The sequence below is a fragment of the Ascaphus truei genome, chromosome 1, assembly GCF_040206685.1.
Source record: "Ascaphus truei isolate aAscTru1 chromosome 1, aAscTru1.hap1, whole genome shotgun sequence".
NCBI classification, from domain to species: Eukaryota; Metazoa; Chordata; class Amphibia; order Anura; family Ascaphidae; genus Ascaphus; species Ascaphus truei.
The window spans coordinates 157126946-157150612 of record NC_134483.1 but is presented as its reverse complement, the minus strand read 5'-3'; the positions used below and the strand labels follow the sequence as shown (position 1 = coordinate 157150612).

The window sequence follows — 23667 nt, the reverse complement described above, 5'->3', positions numbered from 1 at the left end:
TCTAGCACTTAAGTGGTTAATGGTGGTTTTAAGGTCATAATCCTTTATTGTTTCTTAAGACTCAATATTACTGAGCACCACCGGTGCATGGAATGGAAGCAAACATTGTAAATCGGCAATTTAATAACCAGACATAAAACATGTAGGGTTACCAGGTGTCCAGTTTTGAACTGGACTGTCCTGTATTTGGACACTCTGTCCAGTAAAAAATGAGAGGTAATACTGGTCATGTATGCGTTCGGTATTACCTCTCTGGACATAGACATCTGACTGGCTTATGGGGGCTGCGGGATTTCCCAGAGCAGGGAGAGAGCAGGGCTGTTGCTAGGGGGCTTGGTAATGCAGCCAGTCAGGAGCCTGGGGGTGGGACCAAGTAGAGGAGGGAACAGCATGGAGCGATGAGTAGTATGTGTGTGTGTGCGTGTGTGTCAAGCGCATCACAACATTCACCATTGTGTCCAGTATTTTTGGAGAAGCCACCTGCAACCCTAAAAACATGTGATGTAGAATTGGAGAGACAGTATAGATCAGGGGTGGCCAATCTTTATTTTCAGGTGTGACAATAAATGAACACACATTTTTTGGCGGGCCATTATCCTACTGCCCGCCTCCCCCCACCCCTCCTCTCTCACTCAATCCCCCCTTCTTCTCACCTAAGAATGTTACCTTGACGGGTTGAGGGAGGCCGCTGAGGGAGCTGGGGCCCCGTGGACGGAGATGGAAGATGAGCCCGAATACTGGGCGGACCCAACTCCCAGCACCGGCTGGGTGCACCGGTGGGGGTGTGGGAGGGAGGGGAATGGCGTGAGGAGTGCTGAAGAGCGGCTGATCCCTGTGTATCACGCGGGCCTTACAGATGCCGTCCATCCCTGGTATACAGTAGATTATACAAAGTCCCTTATATTAAATAGTGTGATTAATGAATTCAGGGAATTTAGATAGGAACCGTAGAAGTGAGGTAGGGGGAGCTGTCATCTGATGCAATTATTAACATGCTGTCTTCCACAAAATGCCTGTTTGTTTGTTATCAAAAAGTTTGTCTCACTCAAATGCTTGACTGCTTTATAAACCCTCACACAATCTGGACACAATGTTAGATTGTTAGTTAGTGTGGGAAAAAGAATATGCTTACCTTCAATTGCTGAAAGTAGAACACGCGAGTGATCATATGCAATTACATTTGCATATCTATTCTTTGGTTTATTAACTTCCAGGTTAGAATGCTCCCATGTGAACTGTTGTCCTGGGTCAATAGACTGAAAAAGGAACACAAAAAGAAAAAAAAAGTTTGGTCAGTGAGTGACATTCATGTTTGTTTCACTATGTAACAAGGGACACAATATGCTGCACTCTATATATCAATCCCTACATTTAAGCACACAGTCATTTTTTGGTTGCAAGTCACACTAAACTATACAGTACCTCCTATAGGCTGCATCTAATCTTAGTTGCACCATTTTCAGGTATGTGTGCATCAGATGGGGGTTTTAGGGTGCAAGTGGGAGGTTGTTAGGGTGGAGTTACATTTGCAGATGTATGTATTAAGAAATGTGCAGCTTGCATTACTTTTCCTGACGGTTTTCTCTGTGGATTTATCTGTCGTGTTAAGTCTTTTTTTGTGCAGCATGCAGCAAATTCTATAAAAGTAGAAATACTCTTTATAAATATGCTGCATTTCAGACAGAAGAAATACTCATTTGTGTTTTTTGTCAGATGCTTTCCAGTCATTTACAGATTGTTTTTTATATTGTAATATGTCTCAGTTTGCTGTACCATGTAAAATATTAAAGGCAGGTTTTCTCCAGTGGCGGAGAGTTGCAATCCTTTCCAAAAAAAGCTTTAAGGAACACACAGAAAAGCAAAGTACTCTGAAAACGAAATCTTTATGCAGCAACCCCATAACTTCTATGCAGAAAATTTATATTTTGAATGATCAGATATTTCTGAAGTGCTACAGCTTAAAGCAGTAATACACTTGCAATTTTCTATTTATTTATTTTTATTCAATTAATGTAAGTGAACCAGTGGGTCTTGGGGAGCTGATCCATGGTCACCTGACTTCCAGTGACCACCTGTTTCCACATCAACAAGCACATGTGTCCACCAAGCAAGACCGCTGCCTGGTGGACTCAAAATGGCATTGGGTTCAGAGCTCGCTCCAGGTTCCAAATGAAAGTTTCAGCGTCATCGGTAGATGACGTGGCGACTTTATAATCCTAACCCATGGCCATATTTGCAGAGTTTTTGTGCAAAGACCGCCATTAAAAAAAAACCTACAGTACACTTATCTCGGCAACCAGGCGGACAACAGATCAGCTCCAGGGGACTCTCCAAATCAAGGAAGGTTTTTAAAAAAAAGTAATTTTGGAGGGAGGAGAAAAATTGTTGTCTTAAAATAGAGAGCCATTTGGTCCATTGTCTAAAATACAGATTTCCAGATTAATGTTGCAATCAACCTTAACTTCATGGTCATACGGTATTAATTTAGGCCATTTATTTCCAATTTTTACATATACACATGTAAAAGAGTGATCATTTGCATGTTTACATTCATTTTCTAAAAGTCTGTTTTACATGTTGTATGATGCTCGAGGCTTTGGGTCAGGCTTGTGGAGAACTCATTAGAGCATTGTATAGTATGGCTTGTCTATGGCCAACCAACCAGACTCAAATTTAAGGGTAAAAAAGTTTTTTGTAATCATAAAAGATCCTAACATTTGACGTGAATTAAATTATAATACTAATAGTTTGACGCACTGCAAAATGCACATAGTCCTTTCATGCTTTTTCAATTCCTCAATCAAATGGAGGAACACACTGGTAACATTGATGTCAATTGAATAATTGCTATAAAATACACAGGAAATGTATTAAGGAAAGGGGGATATATTATGAGCAATGATGAAAGCATTTGTTTGGCAAAATACAGTTATAGGACATCCTGACCTCTGTCTTAAGCTAAGTAACAACCATATGCAAATAACCTGCTAGAAAAGATGAGTATAAAATACATCGGGGACAATAATGTATATATACTCTTGATTAGCCTTATCCTCTAGATGAATTTCTCGTCTTCCAGACTGCATGCTGAAATAGCTGCAATTTGATGTTTTCTTACCCAGCAGCTTGCCATTCAATTGTAATTGAAATGCTTCTGCTGATGTCTGTGCAATTTTTAAACATTTCCTTTGATTTCCTTTTTATGCTAATTTGTTTTTTTTATAATTGTCTCACAAACATTTTTATTTTATGGTAGGGTACATTTGTATTACTAAAAATGTGAAGTAAAAAAAATGGTAATGGCAAATAGAAAAGCAAGTGATTACAGTACACATACAAAAGCAAAAACAAAATATACCTGCACGTAACATACAAATGGAACATTTGGCAGTGAGCTACATCTGGAACTGAGAGCAGTTCAGGATATTTCCCCATGCTGAATGTTTATAAAGTGCCAAGTGTTGCCAGTTTTCATTAAACGTTGGGCTTCTTGTTTAGTTAGTGTATTCTTCCATAATGCGTAATGTTGCCAGGATCTGTAGGGTGTTTTTATTTCATTAAATAAACTTCTAACTGTTACAGATTTGAATAAACAGATGTATCCTAATAGCTATTATTAGTTCTTAAATAACTCTCCGATTAAGGGGCTTATTCTTTAAGGTACAAATTGGACTTGCATAGGAGTTTTCGGCTGAGGTGCAATCGGTCTGTTTGGAGTTTATAGAATGAGCCCTGTAAATTGGTAAAGTAAGTCGAGTTACTGTATGTGCATTCCTACAATTTACTGTTAGCACGGTTAGCTCCTCAAAGAGAGCAGGAACCTCAGACTGAGAGTATTACTGTAGGTAACAGGACTTGTAAAATATAATAAACTGTTTAAAAATTGTTCATGTTGCAAATGTACTCAAACTGATTTCTCCCATGCAGCCCCCTCTCTCTGGAATTCTCTACCATGCACCATGCTCTGTCCCAGCTTCAGAAATTCAAAACGCCCTGAAAACTCACCGTTTAAGGAAGCCATCTGGCATACTCCTAACATCCTGCACACCAACCCTATTGGTACCAGGAGTGCAGCTGGATCAAACTCCATGCTATTTAACATCCCCTAACCATAATAGATCCAGCAGTGTGGCTAGAAAAGGGGTGACCATCCATGACCATAATTCGGGAATGCCCTACCAGTGCACCCGGCATGGAGGGGAAAATCCCTTCCTCTCTGCTGAGCATGCAGGAGGTAGATCTTCAGTAAATGGGTGGAAGCTTGGAGAGCGGGGCTGAAGCATGTGCCAGGGAGCAGGACCAGCTGAAAAAGGTGAGAGTTGTGTGTGAGAGGGAGTGTGTGTAAGAGAGAGATGGGGGGAGCAGCTCACAGGGCAAAACTGTCAGTGGACATGCATGGTCTACCATTCTCCGTGCCCCCCCCACCCCCTGTACTTCTACTGTCCCCTACGGCATTGGTGGGGAGGATAGTGGCCAGCCAAGAATTGTGTACCCACATGAAAAAAAGCTTGGCCACCTCTGGTCTAGACCATACTCCAGCCTGAGATATACTCCACCCTCACAATAATCAGCCACTGTACTACACATAATTCTGCACCCGCTTTAGAATATGTTGACCCTGTACAAATAAAGGATAATAACTGCATTTTGAAAATATCTCAATCCTAATTAAGATCTAATTATCACTGTGCCACAAATTCCCTCCACTTTACAAAGGATGGTCAGGTGGGAAATAAAGCAATTGTCAGCAGACCAAATCTTGCTTAATACAACTGACAGAATTCCTACACAAGTTCTGTATGAGATTGATTCTACGACCAACATGGTGTTATTTCTTTTAATCCTTCAAAACTGCTATCATGAAATACCAAATCCTATTTTCCCCAACTCATACCAATAAGTAAAATATACAAATGTAATTGATAACTTAACATTTCTAGAGTAACTTGACAAATTCAATGCATGCTTTATGCTCAGCTTTATTAGTACACAAAATACAGTAGAAAAAATGATGTGTCTATCACTTCTAAAGGAAAGGTTTGTGATACGTGGCAGTGTAATGATATTTATTTGCCCTGGCATGCTCACTGCGAATATCACTAACCAATCGGCACAACAAAGTGTAGAAGATCTATATGTATGCAATTACAATGCAAATCCCAGATTAATTATTGTAAAGGGTTATGTATGACAAAAGAACACTCAACTAATTGCAAGATGGCAGGATTTTAAAACTGTACCGCTGTTTTTTATTCTAGAAACTGTTTTTTCTCATAAATGTGTTATTTGGGTGGATTAATAGGACATGTACAATAAGAAAAGGGAAGTTAAAAAAATGGTGGTATCATGATATCATTATGAATTTAGTGCAGTAAAGGCATTTAGATATCACTGATAGGGTTATTTTGTTGAATCACAGAAGATTGGCGCTGTAGAAATAAAACAAAGCATAACGCTGGTATATCAATACTATTGTGACATGGTCTATTGTGCATTTTCCTAATGTATTTCAATGATCCCTAAAAATATAATTAGATGTTATAGTCTAATGTGAAAATCCCAGATAGATACGACTACATCTGCAAAACATGGAAAAACTCCAGAGAAAGCTGGATATTATTAAATTAATGTACTGTACAACCTAGTGTTCATTTCTAAAATACCTTCCACAACTGGAACAACACAAAATCTTTCACGGTGAGGCAGTTCATCAATTGTAGAACCAAAGGTGTGATTTACCAAGCCATATGTCAGTGTAATAAAAAATACGTTGGCAAAACAATTAGAGAATTTCGCCAGCGTATTTTAGAACATCTGGGAGCTATACGTAACCATCTTCACACCCCCCTAGCCAATCACATACACCATGTGCATGATGGTGACATTACCAATCTCCGCTTTATGGGTATAGAGAGTGTCCCCCCTAGTCCGAGAGGGGGTGATTGGAATCGTCTCATACTACAAAAAGAATCCAAATGGATTTATGTCTTGGGTACTCTCGCGCCTAGAGGGATTAACAAAGGTTTTTTTATTTTCCCCTTTTATTTAGATAACCATTGTTTACCCTCTCTTTACCGACAAGCCTCTACTGACAATCTTCCTCTAGACTTATCATTGTGACTTACCCTTTTTTCCATCTGGTTAAATCAGCTATTTATTAGCATCAGGAAACCTCACAAGTTCTCAGATATTATTAAGACACAATGTTTGTATGAGAATTTTATTATCATCACTCCTTCATACATTTACTTAACCATTTCTTTCTCTCCATTGTTGTTTATTACCTGCAAAGGAAATATGTGGTTACATTCAGCTGCTTTCACTGCATCATCGGTGATTGACTATAAATACCTCCTCCGTAGCACCCTACGTCACCACCTTTGAAAAAGCGCCTCAGCGAAACGTGCGTCGGGTGGGAGGCGGAACCGGACTGACATCATGACGTTATGACGCTCACATGCAGGGAAGAGGGTGAGAGGCACTGCTGAGTGCCGGTCTGTCCGCGAGTTATTATTATGCAGATCTAATTGCCACACACCGCACTAACGGCTACTATTAATGTAGTGTAACTCTTCATTGAGTCAGCTTTATTATTCATTGTTTCTTTAGCCATGATGATGGTTTTAGAAACATAGCAGCCACTTTTGGAATATGAGACTGTTGTAGCGTTACTGTAGTAATTCCTTCTTGTGTGCTACATTGTACCTACATAGCAGCTGGTTGCTACATTAAGTGTGTGTGATACACTTGCGGCTACACCCTCTGCATTTATCTGTTTGTTTCCTCACCACAGATTTTTTATTGCCATGAGCAACCTTTCGGATGTTGATATTGCATTTTTATTTTATTAACTAGGAGGCTATAACTTGATACGGACTAGATCCGTGCCTCAGAGCCATCTAACCCATTTTGTGGGCTCTTGTACTGTACACTTCATTCATCAGTATTTGGAATATCTCTGTTTATGTATCAACTAGGAGATTTATTCACCTGTTGCTATTCTACTTCTAGCATCTCAGGTGCTCTTATATGAGCTGTTGCATCTTGGCAATATTGATTGTGTTATTTGACACAATATTTATTGATTCACCTTCATTATCTGTGTATTTGTGTAGGAACTTTCATCTGCTATATATTTGTAATTATCCCAATGGTCAGTCCTCTGTTACCTGTTCAGAATGTACAGGCTTTTAACTATTATCATTGCTGAACTCAGGGTTTTTTCCTCACTATTTGTGAGTCACATCATTGCTAACTAGCAATTGGGTGTAATGAATCTCTCCTCATCTCAGTTTCTGTATAGAGCACTTTAGTTTATTTTATATGTTTTGTCACCAATGTTAGTTGTTTATTGTTTGATCATTTAACCATTTATTTTATATATTAATAATAAAGTATCGCTTATTAACTTAATTCATCATTACATATCACCACAATGAGTGCTTTCAAAAGGGTGTTCTTGTCTCCTAGCTCTTAACTACCCCTTATCCCCTTTTGCACCTTTGTTATTTGATCCAATACATTGTATTTTGGGTTGACGCGAGAGTTACTTTCCCTTTCCCTTTCCCCCTCCCCCCTCCCCCCTCCCCATCCTTTCCCTCTTATTAATCATTTCTAAAATAACAAAGATTCATTAAGTTACTGTATCTTAGAAAACATTAAAGTAAATCCATAAATAAAGTACAGTACATGTAGGAAAAGCAATGGGCCATATTGACTAAATTGGGGCTCTTCAATAAGACCCCTGCTGGTATCAAAGGCACCTTCCAATCCTATCACTTAAATGGGCTGTACGGTGTCCTCTGGTGCTTGAAGGTGTTCTCTGGAGCACAGTAGCACTACTCAGTTAATATGGGCCTATTCCTGAGTGTTGTGACATTACTCTGATGGAAAGGTATAATATAAAAGACAGTACAAAGCAGCGTTGATCTCCATGTCTGTGCCTGTAGCCTAAAATGAATCAATTATTTTGAGGTTACTTATCAATTTACTGTCAGAAATGCTCTCAGCACATATCATTTTATTGCTCTTTCCGCAGCAAAACAGCATAAGCGTTATACGATTCTGTTTGCCATATTGTTTGCCATATTGTTCTATCCCAGGTATCCCCAATTAGAAACATTCAAGGCAGTGTGGAATGTAGGAATGTGAAGCAAAATCATTGCTTTTTCTTTTAGAGTAAAGAGGATCACATAGGTCCCACGGAATTTGACCTTGGGGTCTTTTTCTATCAAGTTTCAAAAAGGTATTTGATGTATTTTATGGACATCAAGTGGGTAATAATTAACTTGTAGCTCCATTTGTGTTACTTGCAATAAACAAACCTGATAATCTGACAAACGCAGCATCAGTTCATTGGCACAAAGTACAGACACACCGGAAATCTGCACCCTCTTTTCAATTCTCCTCACAAATCCGACCGTTAACTACATTCGTATTCTTATTATTAAGGGACAGTACATTTTTTGCCAGACTAATGAAATCAAATACAATCTCAAACCACCGTAAGGGTAAGGAACAATGGGGAAAGCAATTACAGTATAAGACTGGTTCAACAAAAGGTCACAATGTTCATTTACAAATAAAGGGATTATTGGATAAAGAGGTAATATTCCATAACAATGTGGATGGGACAGTATTAAGCTACCAAATCCTACTGTACTTCAGTGTAAGTCAATGGGTTCACTCCTTACAGCATATATATATACACACACACACACACACACACACACACACACACACACACACACACACATACATATACATATACACAAATACATATATATATATATATATATATATATACACATATATATATATATACATATATATATATATATATATATATATATATATATATACACAAATATATACACAAATACATACACACACATATATATATAATCCAAATAGGCAGCTGGCACTCCACATGCGCAAGTAAAAAGAATTGGGTGCTTGTCCCATAAAGCAATAATAAATCATACAATACCGTTTGAAGCACGAGATCAAGAGACAGCACTCTGGTAAGTTTGATCACAAGTTCTTTCTATTGAAAAAAAGGTGGCACCACCTTGAGAAAGGTCCCACTGGGGTACCGAAACGTCAGTTTATGTGTCTTTTTTTTTTCCAATACAAAGAACTTGTGATCAAACTTGTGAGAGTTTGTAGCACAACTAAAAGTGTGTGGATACTATGTGGTCCCTATTGGTGTATATGGATGGAGAAATAAGGAGTATTAGTATGTGTGAGAGACAGCTGTGTGTGCATACATATAGCACAGTATGTACAGACATGGCCTTTAGCGCTCATGGGAAGAGAGTTCGCTAGTGTCAGTAATGACTCATAAAATTTCGATCTCTATTTAGGCCACTGCTAAGTGTCCCGAACAGTTGCTGGGTGGAGGGCATTCTAAAACCACTTGTCAGGAACACACCCAGCTATATCCAGGATACCACCGACCTGCTAAACAAACTGAATGCCATTGGCCCCCTCCCTACAGGAACACTACTAGCAACTATGGATGTAGAGTCACTTTATACAAACATCCCCCACGAGGATTGGATTTCAGCCTGCAGATACTTTCTGGGATCGCAGGAGCCACTCACAGAGACAGTGACTAAATGCATTGAATTTATTCTGACCCATAACTACTTCACATTTGGAAATGACACATACCTCCAGACAACCGGGACCGCTATGGGTACTCGGATGGCGCCACAGTATGCCAATCTGTTCTGCGCAAAACTGGAAAGTGACTTTCTGTCCACCTGTCACTTGAAACCCCTTACATACCTTCGCTACATCGATGACATCCTCCTGATTTGGACCTCTGGCGAACAGGACCTCCTACAGTTCTATGACAACTTCAATACTTTCCACCCGACCATCAACCTCAAACTCACCCATTCCCCGGATGAAGTACATTTTCTAGACACCACCATTACTATAAAGAACAACCAACTACAGACTTCTGTATACCGCAAACCTACAGACAGAGCCAGCTATTTGAGGGACAACAGCTTCCACCCGACACACACCAAACATGCAACCATCTACAGTCAAGCCATACGATACAACCGGATATGCTCCGACACAGCAGACAGAGACCAGCGGATTAAAGCCTTGAGATCAGACTTTATAAACCGTGGATATAACCACAGAATTGTAGACCAGCAAATTAACAAAGCCACCAGAATACCAAGAAGTGATCTCCTTGAATACAAACAGAAGGAGACAAGCGACAGGGTTCCTTTGGTGGTCACATATAACCCACACCTAGGAGCCCTACGCAAGATCGCCAGGAAACTACAACCCATCCTCCAGGAAGATACAAGACTGCAACAGGTCTTCCCTGAAGCACCCTTATTATCATACAGACAACCCCATAATCTCAAGAATATTATGGTGTGGAGTAAAGTATTCAGCAGTACAACTGAATGCGGGACAAAACCATGCCAGGACCCAAGATGCAAAACCTGCGCAATGCTCTACACAGCGGACACAATACAAATACCACACAAGAATCGGGAATACAAAATCAGAGGAGGGTTCACCTGTTCCTCCAGCAATGTCGTGTACCTCATCATGTGCATGAAATGCCCAGGGTGCTGCTACTACATAGGTGAGACAGGACAGGGGCTAAACAAGAGAATGAACCTGCATCGCCACAGCATCACACGCGGAACAAGAGACAGTCCTGTTGGCGAACATTTCTCTGACTCTGGCCATAAGATGAACGATCTGAGGGTTGCCATACTCAAAGGTAATCTTAAAACCCCGAAAGAGAGACGGTTGCATGAATACAAATTTATGCAACTGTTCGGGACACTTAGCAGTGGCCTAAACAGAGATCGAAATTTTATGAGTCATTACTGACACTAGCGAACTCTCTTCCCATGAGCGCTAAAGGCCATGTCTGTACATACTGTGCTATATGTATGCACACACAGCTGTCTCTCACACATACTAATACTCCTTATTTCTCCATCCATATACACCAATAGGGACCACATAGTATCCACACACTTTTAGTTGTGCTACAAACTCTCACATTTCCACACCCACCCACACCATTTATATCCCTCTCACTCCACACACACCTTGTGTAGAGCACTGTTTATACTGTGGGCTCTCCATTCATTTTTATTCACACTGATACACATACACACTCTTTCTTCACTTGCTTTCAGTTACCCTTTGACACCTCTAGCCATAAAACACATCCACACCGGGGGAAGGACAAGCACAGATAACATTCCAAGAGACACTGTTTTCAAGTTATCCTTGCTTCATTCATTGTAACATCGCCGGAAGAAGAGATCAGTGTATCTCGAAAGCTCGCACAAATAAAAGCATTTCGTTAGCCACAGAACGGTATCATCTATTTATTTTTTGATTATTGAAGCTCGGCTAACACGGTACTGATACCTCTACATGTATATATATATATATATATATATATATATTTATATCAAAAAATAAATAAATTATCATGCCAGGACGCAAGATGCAAAACCTGCGCAATACTCCACACAGCGGGCACAATACAAATACCACACAGGAATCTGGAGTACAAAATCAGAAGAAGGTTCACCTGTTCCTCCACCAATGTCGTTGTAAGGAATCCACACCTTAGTTTACTGCTTACCTTGCCTTGCAGACCTGGGCAGTCCTGGAACAATCCCCCTGGTATCTACGCAGCTGTGCAAGCTATGACTGCAGTCCCAGCCTGGGCTCAGTCATTAGAGCAATGCTGTCACACGCCCCTTCTTCTATTGGTTCACTGACCTTTAAATACTGCATTCCCCACAATGCCTCTCTGCCGAGCATAATCCTTCTTGGATGTTACCTGTGTTTTGCCACAAGCCTCCTGGCCTGTATCTCTCATTACTGATCTCTGTTTTTATTCTAGTTCATTGTACTCATTCCCGTTTCCTCCAGGCCTGATGCTGCTATGCTGAGTTCCTGGTTCTTAGAGGCCTGCTTGTACTTTTGCGCTGAAGCACGGGGTTACCAGTGCTGCCTGGCGGTGTGCCCACTCTGTTCAGTCTTCCCTCTCCAAGACTGGCGCCATGGGCCGTGGACGCCACTCGCTTAAACCTCGTTCCCGACCTGCAGCGAATGCACTGAAGCAAAAGGACCAGCTTGATTTCCTGTTGCCGAATCCCTGCTTGGACTACGACTACCCGGATATCTCCTACCCCGACTCTGGCTCGTCCCACGACTACGCTGTTCTCTCCAGTCCTGAACCTGGCCTGTTTGACTATGAACTACGCACTCCGGTCTGCCTGGTCTAAGGTCGGTGATTTCATAACCCAGCCTCAGCCCTGCGGTCTGGCCCTGGTTTGTGGCGAGTACAACCGTGACAGTCGTGTGCCTTGTGCATGAAATGCCCAGGGGGGTGCTAATACATAGGTGAGACGGGACAGGGGCTAAACAAGAGAACGAACCTGCATCGCCACAGCATCACACGCAGAACAAGAGACAGTAGTGAACATTTCTCTGACTATGGCCATAAGATGAACGATCTGACGGTAGCCAAACTCAAAGGTAATCTTAAAACACTGAAAGAGAGACGGTTGCATGAATACAAATTTATGCAACTGTTTGGGACACTTAGCGGTGGCCTAAACAGAGACCGAAGTTTTATGAGTCATTACTGACACAAGTGAACTCTCTTCCCATGAGTGCTAAAGGCCATGTCTATACATACTGTGCTATATGTATGCACACACCGCTGTCTCTTACACATACAATTACTCCATGTTATTTCATCCCTATGTACCAATAGGGACCACATAGTATCCACACACTTTTAGTAATGCAACACTCTCTCACATTTCCACACCTACCCACAGCATTGATATACACTCCCACTCTACACACACCTTTTGTAAAGCGCTGCATACACTGTGGGCTCTTCATTCATTTATATTTACATACATATACACACACACACACACACACTCACTCTTACATCACTAACATTCAGGGACCATTCAACACCTCTAGCCATAAATTGCATCTACACACAGGGGAGGGACAAGCACATATAACATTTCAAAAGACACTGTTTTTAAGTAAAACCCTTTGCTTGCTTTATTCATTGTAACACCGCCGGACGAAGAGATCAGTGTATCTCGAAAGCTCACACAAATAAAAGCATTTTGTTAGCCACAGAACGGTATCGTCTATTCATTTTTTATTTTATATATATATATATATATATATATATATATATATATATATATATTGTACACTTCTCTATAGCCAACTCTTAAGATCAAAAATAAAACTAAAAAAACTGTTCTCGCTCTTCCTGGTATTTTCAATATTAATCAATCACCCACCGCTTACTTGTCTTGCTAATTTTCTTAATCCTTTTTGGCATCACATGTCATTTCACCTTTACAATGCCCTAATGACGAAAAGTACCTGGTACCACATTACATTCTGGGGACATTTTCAATTGCTAGTAAGAAAGATTGTGTAATGCGTACAATCACTACTTATTTTTGTTTAACTTTTTTTCTAGGTTACACTGCCTGTCCAACTTTAAGGCTTCACACATTCATTGCTGGATTGATTAAACAAACCACTCAAGCACTGAATTGATAAGGTTGTTAAGTTTGTACTTTACAGAACCATCATGTTCAACAAATATCAGCTGTACTTGTTCTTGCAAGGATGAAATGCAATTTGGTCCATGCAATGACCATACTTCCTGTGTCAAGCACACTCTTAGCTACAATAATCTAAAACATCTTAATAGTATGACCAGTCAAACAGATGTCTTTATCAGCTATTCAGCAGTTCCTCTGTGCATCAGGGCACATCCATCAGCATATTATATAGAACTCCCTGTACATTTCTTTAGGATTAAAGGCCAGATGGTCAAATCCAGTGATTAACTCAGAGGTCTATGTATTAAGATCATATCTAAATTTTGTTTTGCACATGAACATTTTAGTGCTAAAACGTAGTAGTTAAAATGTGCGTTGTGTATGTATAATATTGAACAATTCATATTTAAAATGTAACTTGATGCATTGTATCATGTAAAATACATGATTGATACAATTTAAATTAAAACAGAATTATGTATATTTATTGATTAATAGAATTAGCAAGTATAAGTATAATATTATTTATGATAGCCATACTGTGAAACATTTTGATTTTGTTATGCAACTGATCCTCCGTGCTGCGTCAAATACATTTTATGGTTGAGACATATCAACTTAATTCTGTACTAACACTATTAACAGACATTTTAGGGCTTATGCCAAGGTGAATTTTGGGGGACATTTGTAATGCACTTACTACTTTTCTAGTGCACAGAAGTATTATCTTTTAGTACACACCATTAACATCTGTACACCTAGCACAGTCCATTTCTGGGCGCCAGAAATATGTACATAATTGTGATCGCTGATGGAGCAGATTGAAAAATATCACACTAGTGCGATGCTTCGCACATAGGCCCAACAAACTTAGTTTTGAAAAGGTACAGGTACCTTTATTTAAATGTTTCTTCTTTATTCTTTAGACAAAGTAAAGGTGTACTAGAACTTAATCATCAAAAGTGGGCAAAGAATACAGACACTTCTGTAAAATGTGAGAGGCCCGTAACGCATGTATAACTCAGGGCCACCGACAGGGGGGGAGAGAGAAAGAGAGGGGGTAGTGACAGAGCGAGGGGAGGAGTTAGAGAAGGGGGAGTGAGGAAAGAGAAAGTGGGAAAGAGGGGGGACTTGCAGGGCTGCTGACAGGTGGCATAGGTACTGACTCTAGTCGTGGACCCCTGAAAGCTGTCGGTGACCCCGACTAGTATGCACTAACAGGTTTAATGAGCGCTCTAAGGCCGCGCTAATAGTGCTGGCGATGGCGACAGCGACGCGACCGATGACGTCACCCATCACCTGCGAAAGTTAAAATGTAACTTTCAGCAACGTCGCTAGTGACGGGGTCATTGATTGGTTCAGAGACAGTCAGATGTGGCGACAGTCTCCTGAAAAATCAAATTTCCCCGGCTTCCAAATTTTTGGTCGCGACATCGCTCCGTCGTGCTTACTATAAGCACGCGCGACTGAGTCCATTGTTTTGGAGCAACGTTGCATTACCGTCGCCTACACTACAAGCGCAGCCTAATGCAGGGGTTCTCAACTCCAGCCCTCAAAACCCCCCAACAGGTCAGGTTTTCAGGATATGTCCATTACAGCATAGGTGGCTCAATATGTGGCTCAGTCTTCGAGCCACCTGTGCTGAAGCAGGCTCTACTGAATGAGCCACTTGTGCTGAAGCAGGGATATCCTTACAACCTGACCTGCTGGGGGTTCTTGAGGACTAGAGTTGAGAACTACTGCTCTAATGGTTTAATGGATAGATCCTTAAAAGCATTTCTAGTACATTCACTTGGAAACAATGCCTGTAACAAACCTGTCACCATTTGTAAAAATAATACATATACATATATAACTGTACTGTCATTCTCGTTGAAGGAGCCAGACAGTAATTTGTGTTGTGCTTGTAACATAATGGTTTAAGAGTTTGTCAATTATACAGTATATCACTTCAGTACTGAAAGGGTGTACATTATCCTGCAAAGCAGCATGCTTAGAGCAGAATGAAAGCTGGCCTAGCCTGAATGGGTGGCACAGCAGATGACTGGGGGACTCGGCCTCCCCGAACCGGATTGGCCGCAAAAGCAGCCGGGGGAGGGGTCTTAGGGTTAAAGCAGGCAGCCAGGAGGGAGGTCCGGCCTCTTGCTCCTGGCTGGCCACGGATTCCCACCCACCCACCCATCCCTAGTTTAACGCAGGATCTGAAGTTTGGTTGGCAGGTTAACATTTCCATATGTTGCAGGAAGCTAAAAATAAATCGGCATACATAAGGGAGGACGAAAAGATCCGGACGGAGTGGTTATTGCGGGGCCAATTTGCTTTGTCGCGGCGGCAGTTGGGGGGGGGGGGTAGGTGCTTGTCCTGCCAGAGGGGGCTCGGGGATGGTAAAGCAGGTTGAAGCGAGGGGGCAGGGCACCGGGACGTACTTCCGGGTGCCCCCTCTTGCATTGCCCAGCACCGAGCACCTTCTGGCACGGACGGGCAGCACGCTATCTCAGTTATGATTATGTTTATTATTAATAAACAAAGCCGCTGCCATTATACCTCCAGACTGTGTCCTCTCGTTATTGGTACGTTACATATAAATAATGCTAGGAGAGGGGGGGAAGCTCGCGCCTCCCTGGTCATTACTGTGAGTGCTGTTACTTTAGGAAAAACATTTCCTCCCAGTCAATTTAACAAATACCACATCCAGTAAGACAACCTTGCAGACACAGTTGGCACAGTAGTGTATTCTAAGTGTAAGATGGTTGACATGTGATGCATGATATCACACATATCAGTACAAGCTTGGAATGCTGTGGCTGGGATTCAATTGGTTCGAGTCAGTTAGAGAGAGAGAGACATGGTTAGTAAGTGATAGAGTTATAATCAGCTAGTAAGTAAAATAAGTGTCAGTGGTAGGAATATAAATTTAGTAGTATGAATTAGAATTGTATGTGTCGTTTTAATGCAAGTAGTTTTTTTTCTTTTTTTCTGGACAGTTATTTATTTTGCTCTGTAGCGCGGGGCAGATTTCTCGGCCTCATTACGCAAGGTGACATACTTTTATTGTATATATATGTTAATATCACCAATGCCTTGAATCACAACTTAGTGGACAGAATTCATGAATGTACAGTACTGTGTTTTCGTTGAACTCAATTCATCACCTAAGATCACATTTTGGAAGTCGGAAGTTTAGAGCACTTTGAGCTGTAAGATGTAATGAGGGAAATCAAAAGGAAAATACAAATATGGTGCGGATTCATTTTAGTACTTGGTATATGTGTATTTTTCTCTTAGAAAACCTCTTGTAGAGGATTAGGCTTTAACTCCCTTTGAAAACCCCAAACCAGAAACTGATGCACATAGGGCAAAATATCTATGAAGGCCAGTCTCATCTTCAATAAATTGCAGGGGTGGCCAACTCCAGTACTCAAGGGCCACCAAGAGATCAGGTTTTCAGGATATCCCTGCTTCAGAGCAGGTGGCTCAATCAGTGGGTCAGTCAGTATGACTGAGCCAAAGCACCTGTGCTGAAGCAGGGATATCCTAAAAACCTGACCTGTTGGTGGCCCTTGAGGACTGGAGTTGGCCACAGCTGAACTATGGAGCTATTGTCTCTGCAGAACAGTCATTTAAGAATAGAATATATGTATCTAATATGCAGACCAGAGACAGTCTTATTGTGCGACCAAACCAGACACAATCTTATCTTTGCACCTACTCACAGTTTCACAATGCAGAATGAGTGACCAATTTCAAACTGGTAAGCAGTGTTTGGATCTTATTAAATATATGGTGAATAAGGACATTCCTGTTGGTTCACTACTTTTCAAAGCAGCAACACCCCTACCTAAAGTAAACTTCCATTTTGTATTTTACAAGATGGAAACCAAGTGGACTCCAGAGCTGAACAGCATTATTTTCATCTCCAGGCAAATAGAAAAGTGACAAAAATCTTCAACAGTACAGTGTACAGCAAACGAAAATACCACTTGTGAACATATTCCTGCTTCACGTTGCAAAGCCAGTAACCAACCTCTCACTGATGAGCCAAAAGGTTGAAACTGCTGTCTCTAAGTAGGTTTACTGGCTATGCACTTCTTTAACCCAGGCTGTGCTGAAAAGCTGTGTAATGCGGCAGGTATAAGTTTATAGGGGTCCATGTTAAAATGGATAAGAAGCAAAAGTAACTATAAGTGCTTATTTTGCATTTCAATACCCAGAAAATCTGGCTGCAGTGGAAGTATTGTATGTGAAGAGATTTTTATTTGCAGTATAAGTAGGGAAACCTTTCTAATCTAAGTTAATATATTTCTTAAAATTGAGGCATCTTTAAATATGTTTGTTTGGACATACTGAAATCGCACTGATTTATGTATTTAGATTTTTAAGCAAATTGTTAAAAATATGAAAAAAGTGTAAAAATGTTAACTATAGAAATCATCCCCCTCAATTCTCACCACCGATGGCTTAAGAAGAGTAGGCGCATCTGTGACAGGAACTGTTAAAGTTATGATATTAGTATATTTTTAAAAAGAATATAGTTCTTGGTAAACTTTGTGGGGGGTCTTAGTATGATTCAGCCCTTCAATTGCAAAGACCTTAACACCGTACCTTTTCTTGCCTGTCATATGGTGCACAAACAGATGGAGCAGGTGAAGGACAGGGTGGTTATTATTGCAGTACATGATAGTTCATTAATATATATACTGTGTGTATATATATATATATATATATATATATATATATATATATATATAATACTGTGTGTATGCCGTGAAGTTTGGCTCAAGGGCTTACAACAATTTGGCCAAAATGTTAAACTAAAAGACCATTTTATTTATTAGTTATTTATACATGTATATTTAGGCACTGTACCGTATATAAGTTTTTCTGGATGTGCACTGAGCTTTGTCTGTGTTTTATGTTATGTCTCTGGTTTTAAATATATATTGCCATGCTCAGTAGTACTCCTCTGTGAAACTTATATGCTTATATATATGTTGTGGGTATTTTGGGGGTTCAATTTGAGCTTGTAGGTGTTCTGTATGTTTTATAATTCTTGTGCAGCTAGTCTTGGCTGTTTTGGATGGTGGCAACCTCCTATCCAATTGAAGCTCACTCCCTCCCACATTTAAATGGTTAAAAGCTCACTCCATGGCATCTCCAACTATCAGGGGAACTTGCCTGCATGCAGTGTGATTGGGACAAATCTATTACAGAGTGCTTTTCCTGGTAATGTACAGGTTAATAAAAGCTTCAATCAGACTTAGAACTTTTGCAACTTATATTGACAGATTTATTATAAATCATTCTTCCTGGCAATGCACAGGTTATTAAGAATTTATATTAGTGTAGGGACCCTTGAAACGTGGTCTGCCGTGAAGTTTGGCTCAAGGGCTTACAACAATTTGGCCAAAATGTTAAAATAAAAGACCATTTTATTTATTAGTTATTTATACATGTATATTTAGGCACTGTACCGTATATAAGTTTTTCTGGCTGTGCACTGAGCTTTGTCTGTGTTTTATGTTATGTCTCTGGTTTTAAATATATATTGCCATGCTCAGTAGCACTCCTCTGTGAAACTTATATGCTTATATATATGTTGTGGGTATTTTGGGGGTTCAATTTGAGCTTGTAGGTGTTCTGTATGATATATATATATATATATATATATATATATATATATATATATATATATATATATATATATGAGAAAAAGGCACAAACAGAAGCGCAAGCTCCATAGCATGTAACTGTTCTAACAAATGAGTGCATTTATTAAAATCTGTAGCCCATAGGAAATGCACTTACAGGATTATAAAAAGCAACCATACGTGGGAGAGAAATCTCTATGTGAAGACATCAAGAGGGGTGGGGGAGTCCAGAGTCTACAGGGTGCACCTGATCAATTCGTAGCCACAACCAGCTCCTGTCACAAGCTGGTGCCAGATCGCTGTAACCCTCAATGCCTCCGCGTCCTCTGCTCCTGTATGTATCAAATGCCAGCATTTGGATTCGGCTGACTGGAACCCTAGGAGGCCCAGGACTCCACGTGCACGCACCCACACGTGATGATGTTACCAGCCCTACGTGTTTCGTCACGTTTGCACGATTTCGTCAGGGGATGTCTGATTGGTTAGTAGCAGCCAATGAAATAGGCTGACTCATGTAGAGTTATTATTACTCCTTGGTTGCTTTTCTGCTCCCAGGATCACAAGATGCGTGATCCAAACCTAGTCTTGTGATCAACAGAAAAGCAACCAAGCAACCCTTGAAGAAGTCGGCGCAACAGCTGACGAAACGGCGTAGGTTCGCATCATCAATGTTCGACAGCTGACTGGGAGAGGAGTGCCTTATCGCATGTGAGGAGTGAGAGCAACTATTTCAGTTATATTGGCGGACAAAGTGGAAGGCTGCATCTGTCTGTTTAAGTCTGAGTCTGACATCAAGCAGAGACACGCGTGAATATTCAACGAATACAGCTGTTTTGTGTGAGGGGGAAATCCAGGAAGTTGAAGTGGAACAGCGTCTCCAGTGTTACCCGGATCAGCATCACATGTTCATCTCCAGCGTGATTTCGTTGGTGTGCTGACGGAGGGACGCGGAGACCCCTGTGGTCATCGCGGTTACATCCTTTGGTGAGACCATTCCTTAATCCCTTGCCTATGCTATTTGCTTACCCCCCTTCTCCATCTAGAGAGGTCAATATCAGCCTGATTTTTCCACGTTTGTATCCGCAATCTATCATCTGACGAGTCAATTACCTCTCCCCATTTGTTGCTCCAGTCATTTGCTACCTATCGAGTGACAATTCCTCCCACATCTCACTGCCTCCTACATTTGCGCTATTGGACATTTTTTGGTCACATTTCCTTTCTTTTTTATTTTCAAGAGTACTCTTGTTTTTTATTGTCATACAGTATATTGGGTTTATTGTGTCTATTGGCATCATTGTGTTTGTTTTAATTTGTTCAGTCACCTAGCCTTCCTTGCTTAATTAGTTTTCCTGTTTTTTATTGCTATATATATGACTTACATTTGAACTGTCACATTATACAATTCCCTATTTGGAATTATTACATGCAGCATATTACAGTAAAGTTAATGAGTTAATGGTCTATTTAAAGCAGCAATCCCATCTGGTCTTTCTTTTTTTTTAATTTTTACATTAAATTACCATTTATTGATGTCAGTTTGGCCATTGCCAGTGAGCTAATAAAGATAATGAAGTGCCAGCAAAATGGCACCTCCCAGACTGCTATGAAACATGTAATTTCTATACAGCAGGGGAGCACCATTATGAATGATCAAGACTCATATTACAGAACATACCTTACTTTATTAACATGGAAAAAAATATGATTTAAAGGTTTTTGAGATCATTCCTCATTAAAATGATCTAAACATAAGCATTTCGGCCCATATTTACTAATCAGTCTTTCTCCATAAGACACCTTTCGGTGCTGGAAGACACCTTACCTTTAGGCCGGTATTTACTAATCAGTCTTTCTCCATAAGACACCTTTCGGTGCTGGAAGACACCTTACCTTTAGGCCGGTATTTACTAATCAGTCTCTCCATAAGACACATTTCGGTGCTGGAAGACACCTTACTGCTCATTGAATTAGTTATTATACTGGTAACTGCATATTGCCCTGCTTTTCACCCTATTTAATAGGGGTTTAAAAGTGTATTATTATAGTCATCATTAATATCATCAAACGTTAAATTATTTTCCTACAAAAAGGAACTGCTGCGTCACGCAATACTGTACATCTAAAGAATAGAATTGTAAATAAGTGTGGGCACTTTCCTACTGTTTTAGTTCTAAGAAGATTTTGTTTTAGTTTCGTCACCACTCTATTGGTTTTGAATTTGTAACAAATTATGGAAAAAACTTGAAGCAAGCACGACTTGCCATGTCTCGAGCTAGACCCTCATCTCATTCCCAATAAACACACCATACAATTTCTTGGGAGAAATTAACGGCACAAGCTTTATTTATTACAACAGATAAATATCTCATACTGTATTTATCCCCAACTAGGGACCCAGCATGATTGCTCTGCTCACATCTACCAGATCTCGAGGGATAACCTCAGCTCGTGTTCATCTAGCCCTTCAGTAACTTAGACTGAATGCACAGAACCCACATCAGACGGTCACTACCACACCAACCACGCCTAGTCTAGAATGATACCGTCTTCCAAAACATCCTCCGGAACGTCACCACCATTCTGGCTGCAACAAGCCTGGAATGGTACCGCCTTTCCGAATTAAAATACTTAGGAGGTCTGAGACCTCCCTCCAGGAGCCAATACTGACTGAGGCCACTCCCAGAGTAACATTTCTCCAGCAACCAGCAAGGTCATATAACAGGTCTTAAACTGGGGTTGCGAGCCACCATTAGCCTCACTGATTTTTCCAGCGTGCCTTGTCATGCTAAAATCAGGATATCATCCCAATGTCTGATAAATGGTCCGCATCCTCCCTACACATGCCTTTCAGCCCCACTTCAAGGTCCTCATGCCTTTACTTCAATCCCACCTACATCCAGCATGAATGCTGCCATAGCCTTTTTTACCTTCTTCCTAGATCTGTCTACCACTGGTTGTTTCTGGCCCCACGCCAGCACAACCTAGGGGGCACCTCCAACCAGACTATCATCACAAGTCTAAATGTTGTTGTTACTAGCTACCCTATATCCCACCACATGCTCCTCATTAAATCTAATGATTAGACAATGCCAAATCGTTCCCCACAACATTCAGTAAAATGATATCAGGAGGAGTCCTATCCCTTTCTATACAAAATAACTTGGGTAGTAGTTGTTCCCAACTTATCCCCCTACTGCGAACGAGGACAACCTGGCCAAGTCTACCCTTATCCTCAACTGCCTTCCCCCTGGCCTATATTCAGCTCGTTTTCCTGCCCAGTGAACATAGGAATCCCCACACAGCCAGAATTTTTGAGGGGCTTGACATGGACAATAACAAAAATCAACCACTAAACTCTTTTCACAGTTTGTAAAAGGTCTAACATAACCCTTAAAAAGCCCTATTGATGGCTGTGCGCGTGATGTCAAGGCAGATGCACGCGAGCTAGGGAAGCTCCGTGCACTTCTCCGATAGAATTCATTTTAACCCCCGATCGCCACTGCGATCAGCCCAGCGGGACACTGCATCAGCCATGGGAACCAGCGGGGATGGACTAGAAGAAAACAACGAAGCCAGAGACCCCAGATCTCTCCCACAACGGGCCACGGGCCGCCAGCAGTGAGAAGGAAAAACAAAGATGGCACTGCCAAGCTGAGCGCACACGAGCGTGTGGCTGCAACAACAGTCAGAGAAGGAGAGAGGCAAGTTGTAGGACCTGAGTGGGATATACCTGACAGAAAGGCTACCCTGAGAAACTTGGCGGAGAGGGCCACAGCAGGGGAGGAGAAAAGCAAATTTGTGGTGCTCAGAAAAAAGGCCTATAAATATGGTACCAAAGGAAACCACAATAATGATTCTAATATACTTGATTGAAGAATCCTGTAATATGCACTCCCTGGTGGAAGAATAAGGGATATAAACCCAAGACATATAGAACAATCACAGCTTCATAATAATCCGACTAGTGGACTAGGGTCCCCACAAACACTGTAGTAAGAGACCTCACAATAAAGTGACCCAGCATAATATATCGGAATGGAGAATGTCCAGGTGAAAGAAATAACTCACTCTGAGTAGAATATGTCATCCAGATTGTTCAATCTTCATCCACAGTAGGAGGTGTGCTTCCGTTTTTTCAGTGTGCTGACAAGAGAAACCGTGGGAAAAAGCAGGCACCAATAACACAGGAACAAAATGTTGAAGGAAATCCAAGGGAGCGTGTCCATTAAAAAATGTATTTAATGGATTCTACAAAGATAACAGCAGCATTACGGGGTACAGAGCCCCCCACCAACGGTTTTCCTTCAACATTTTGTTCCTGTGTTATTGGTGCATGCTTTTTCCCACTGTTTCTCTTCACAACAGGGGAGGAGGCAGTGGGGAGAGCTGTTCCT

General features: G+C 40.9%; 1 protein-coding gene across 40 annotated transcripts in view; it reads right to left on the bottom strand.

The window, feature by feature from the left end:
* PTPRD (protein tyrosine phosphatase receptor type D) overlaps positions 1–23667 on the bottom strand; it is a 1925499-nt gene that overhangs the window by 93949 nt on the left and 1807883 nt on the right. For all 40 annotated transcript variants that reach the window (XM_075596164.1, XM_075596174.1, XM_075596156.1 and 37 more), the window contains one exon: positions 1133–1256. In XM_075596164.1, coding sequence (XP_075452279.1) covers positions 1133–1256 — 124 coding nt within the window. The remainder of the gene's footprint in view (positions 1–1132; positions 1257–23667) is intronic.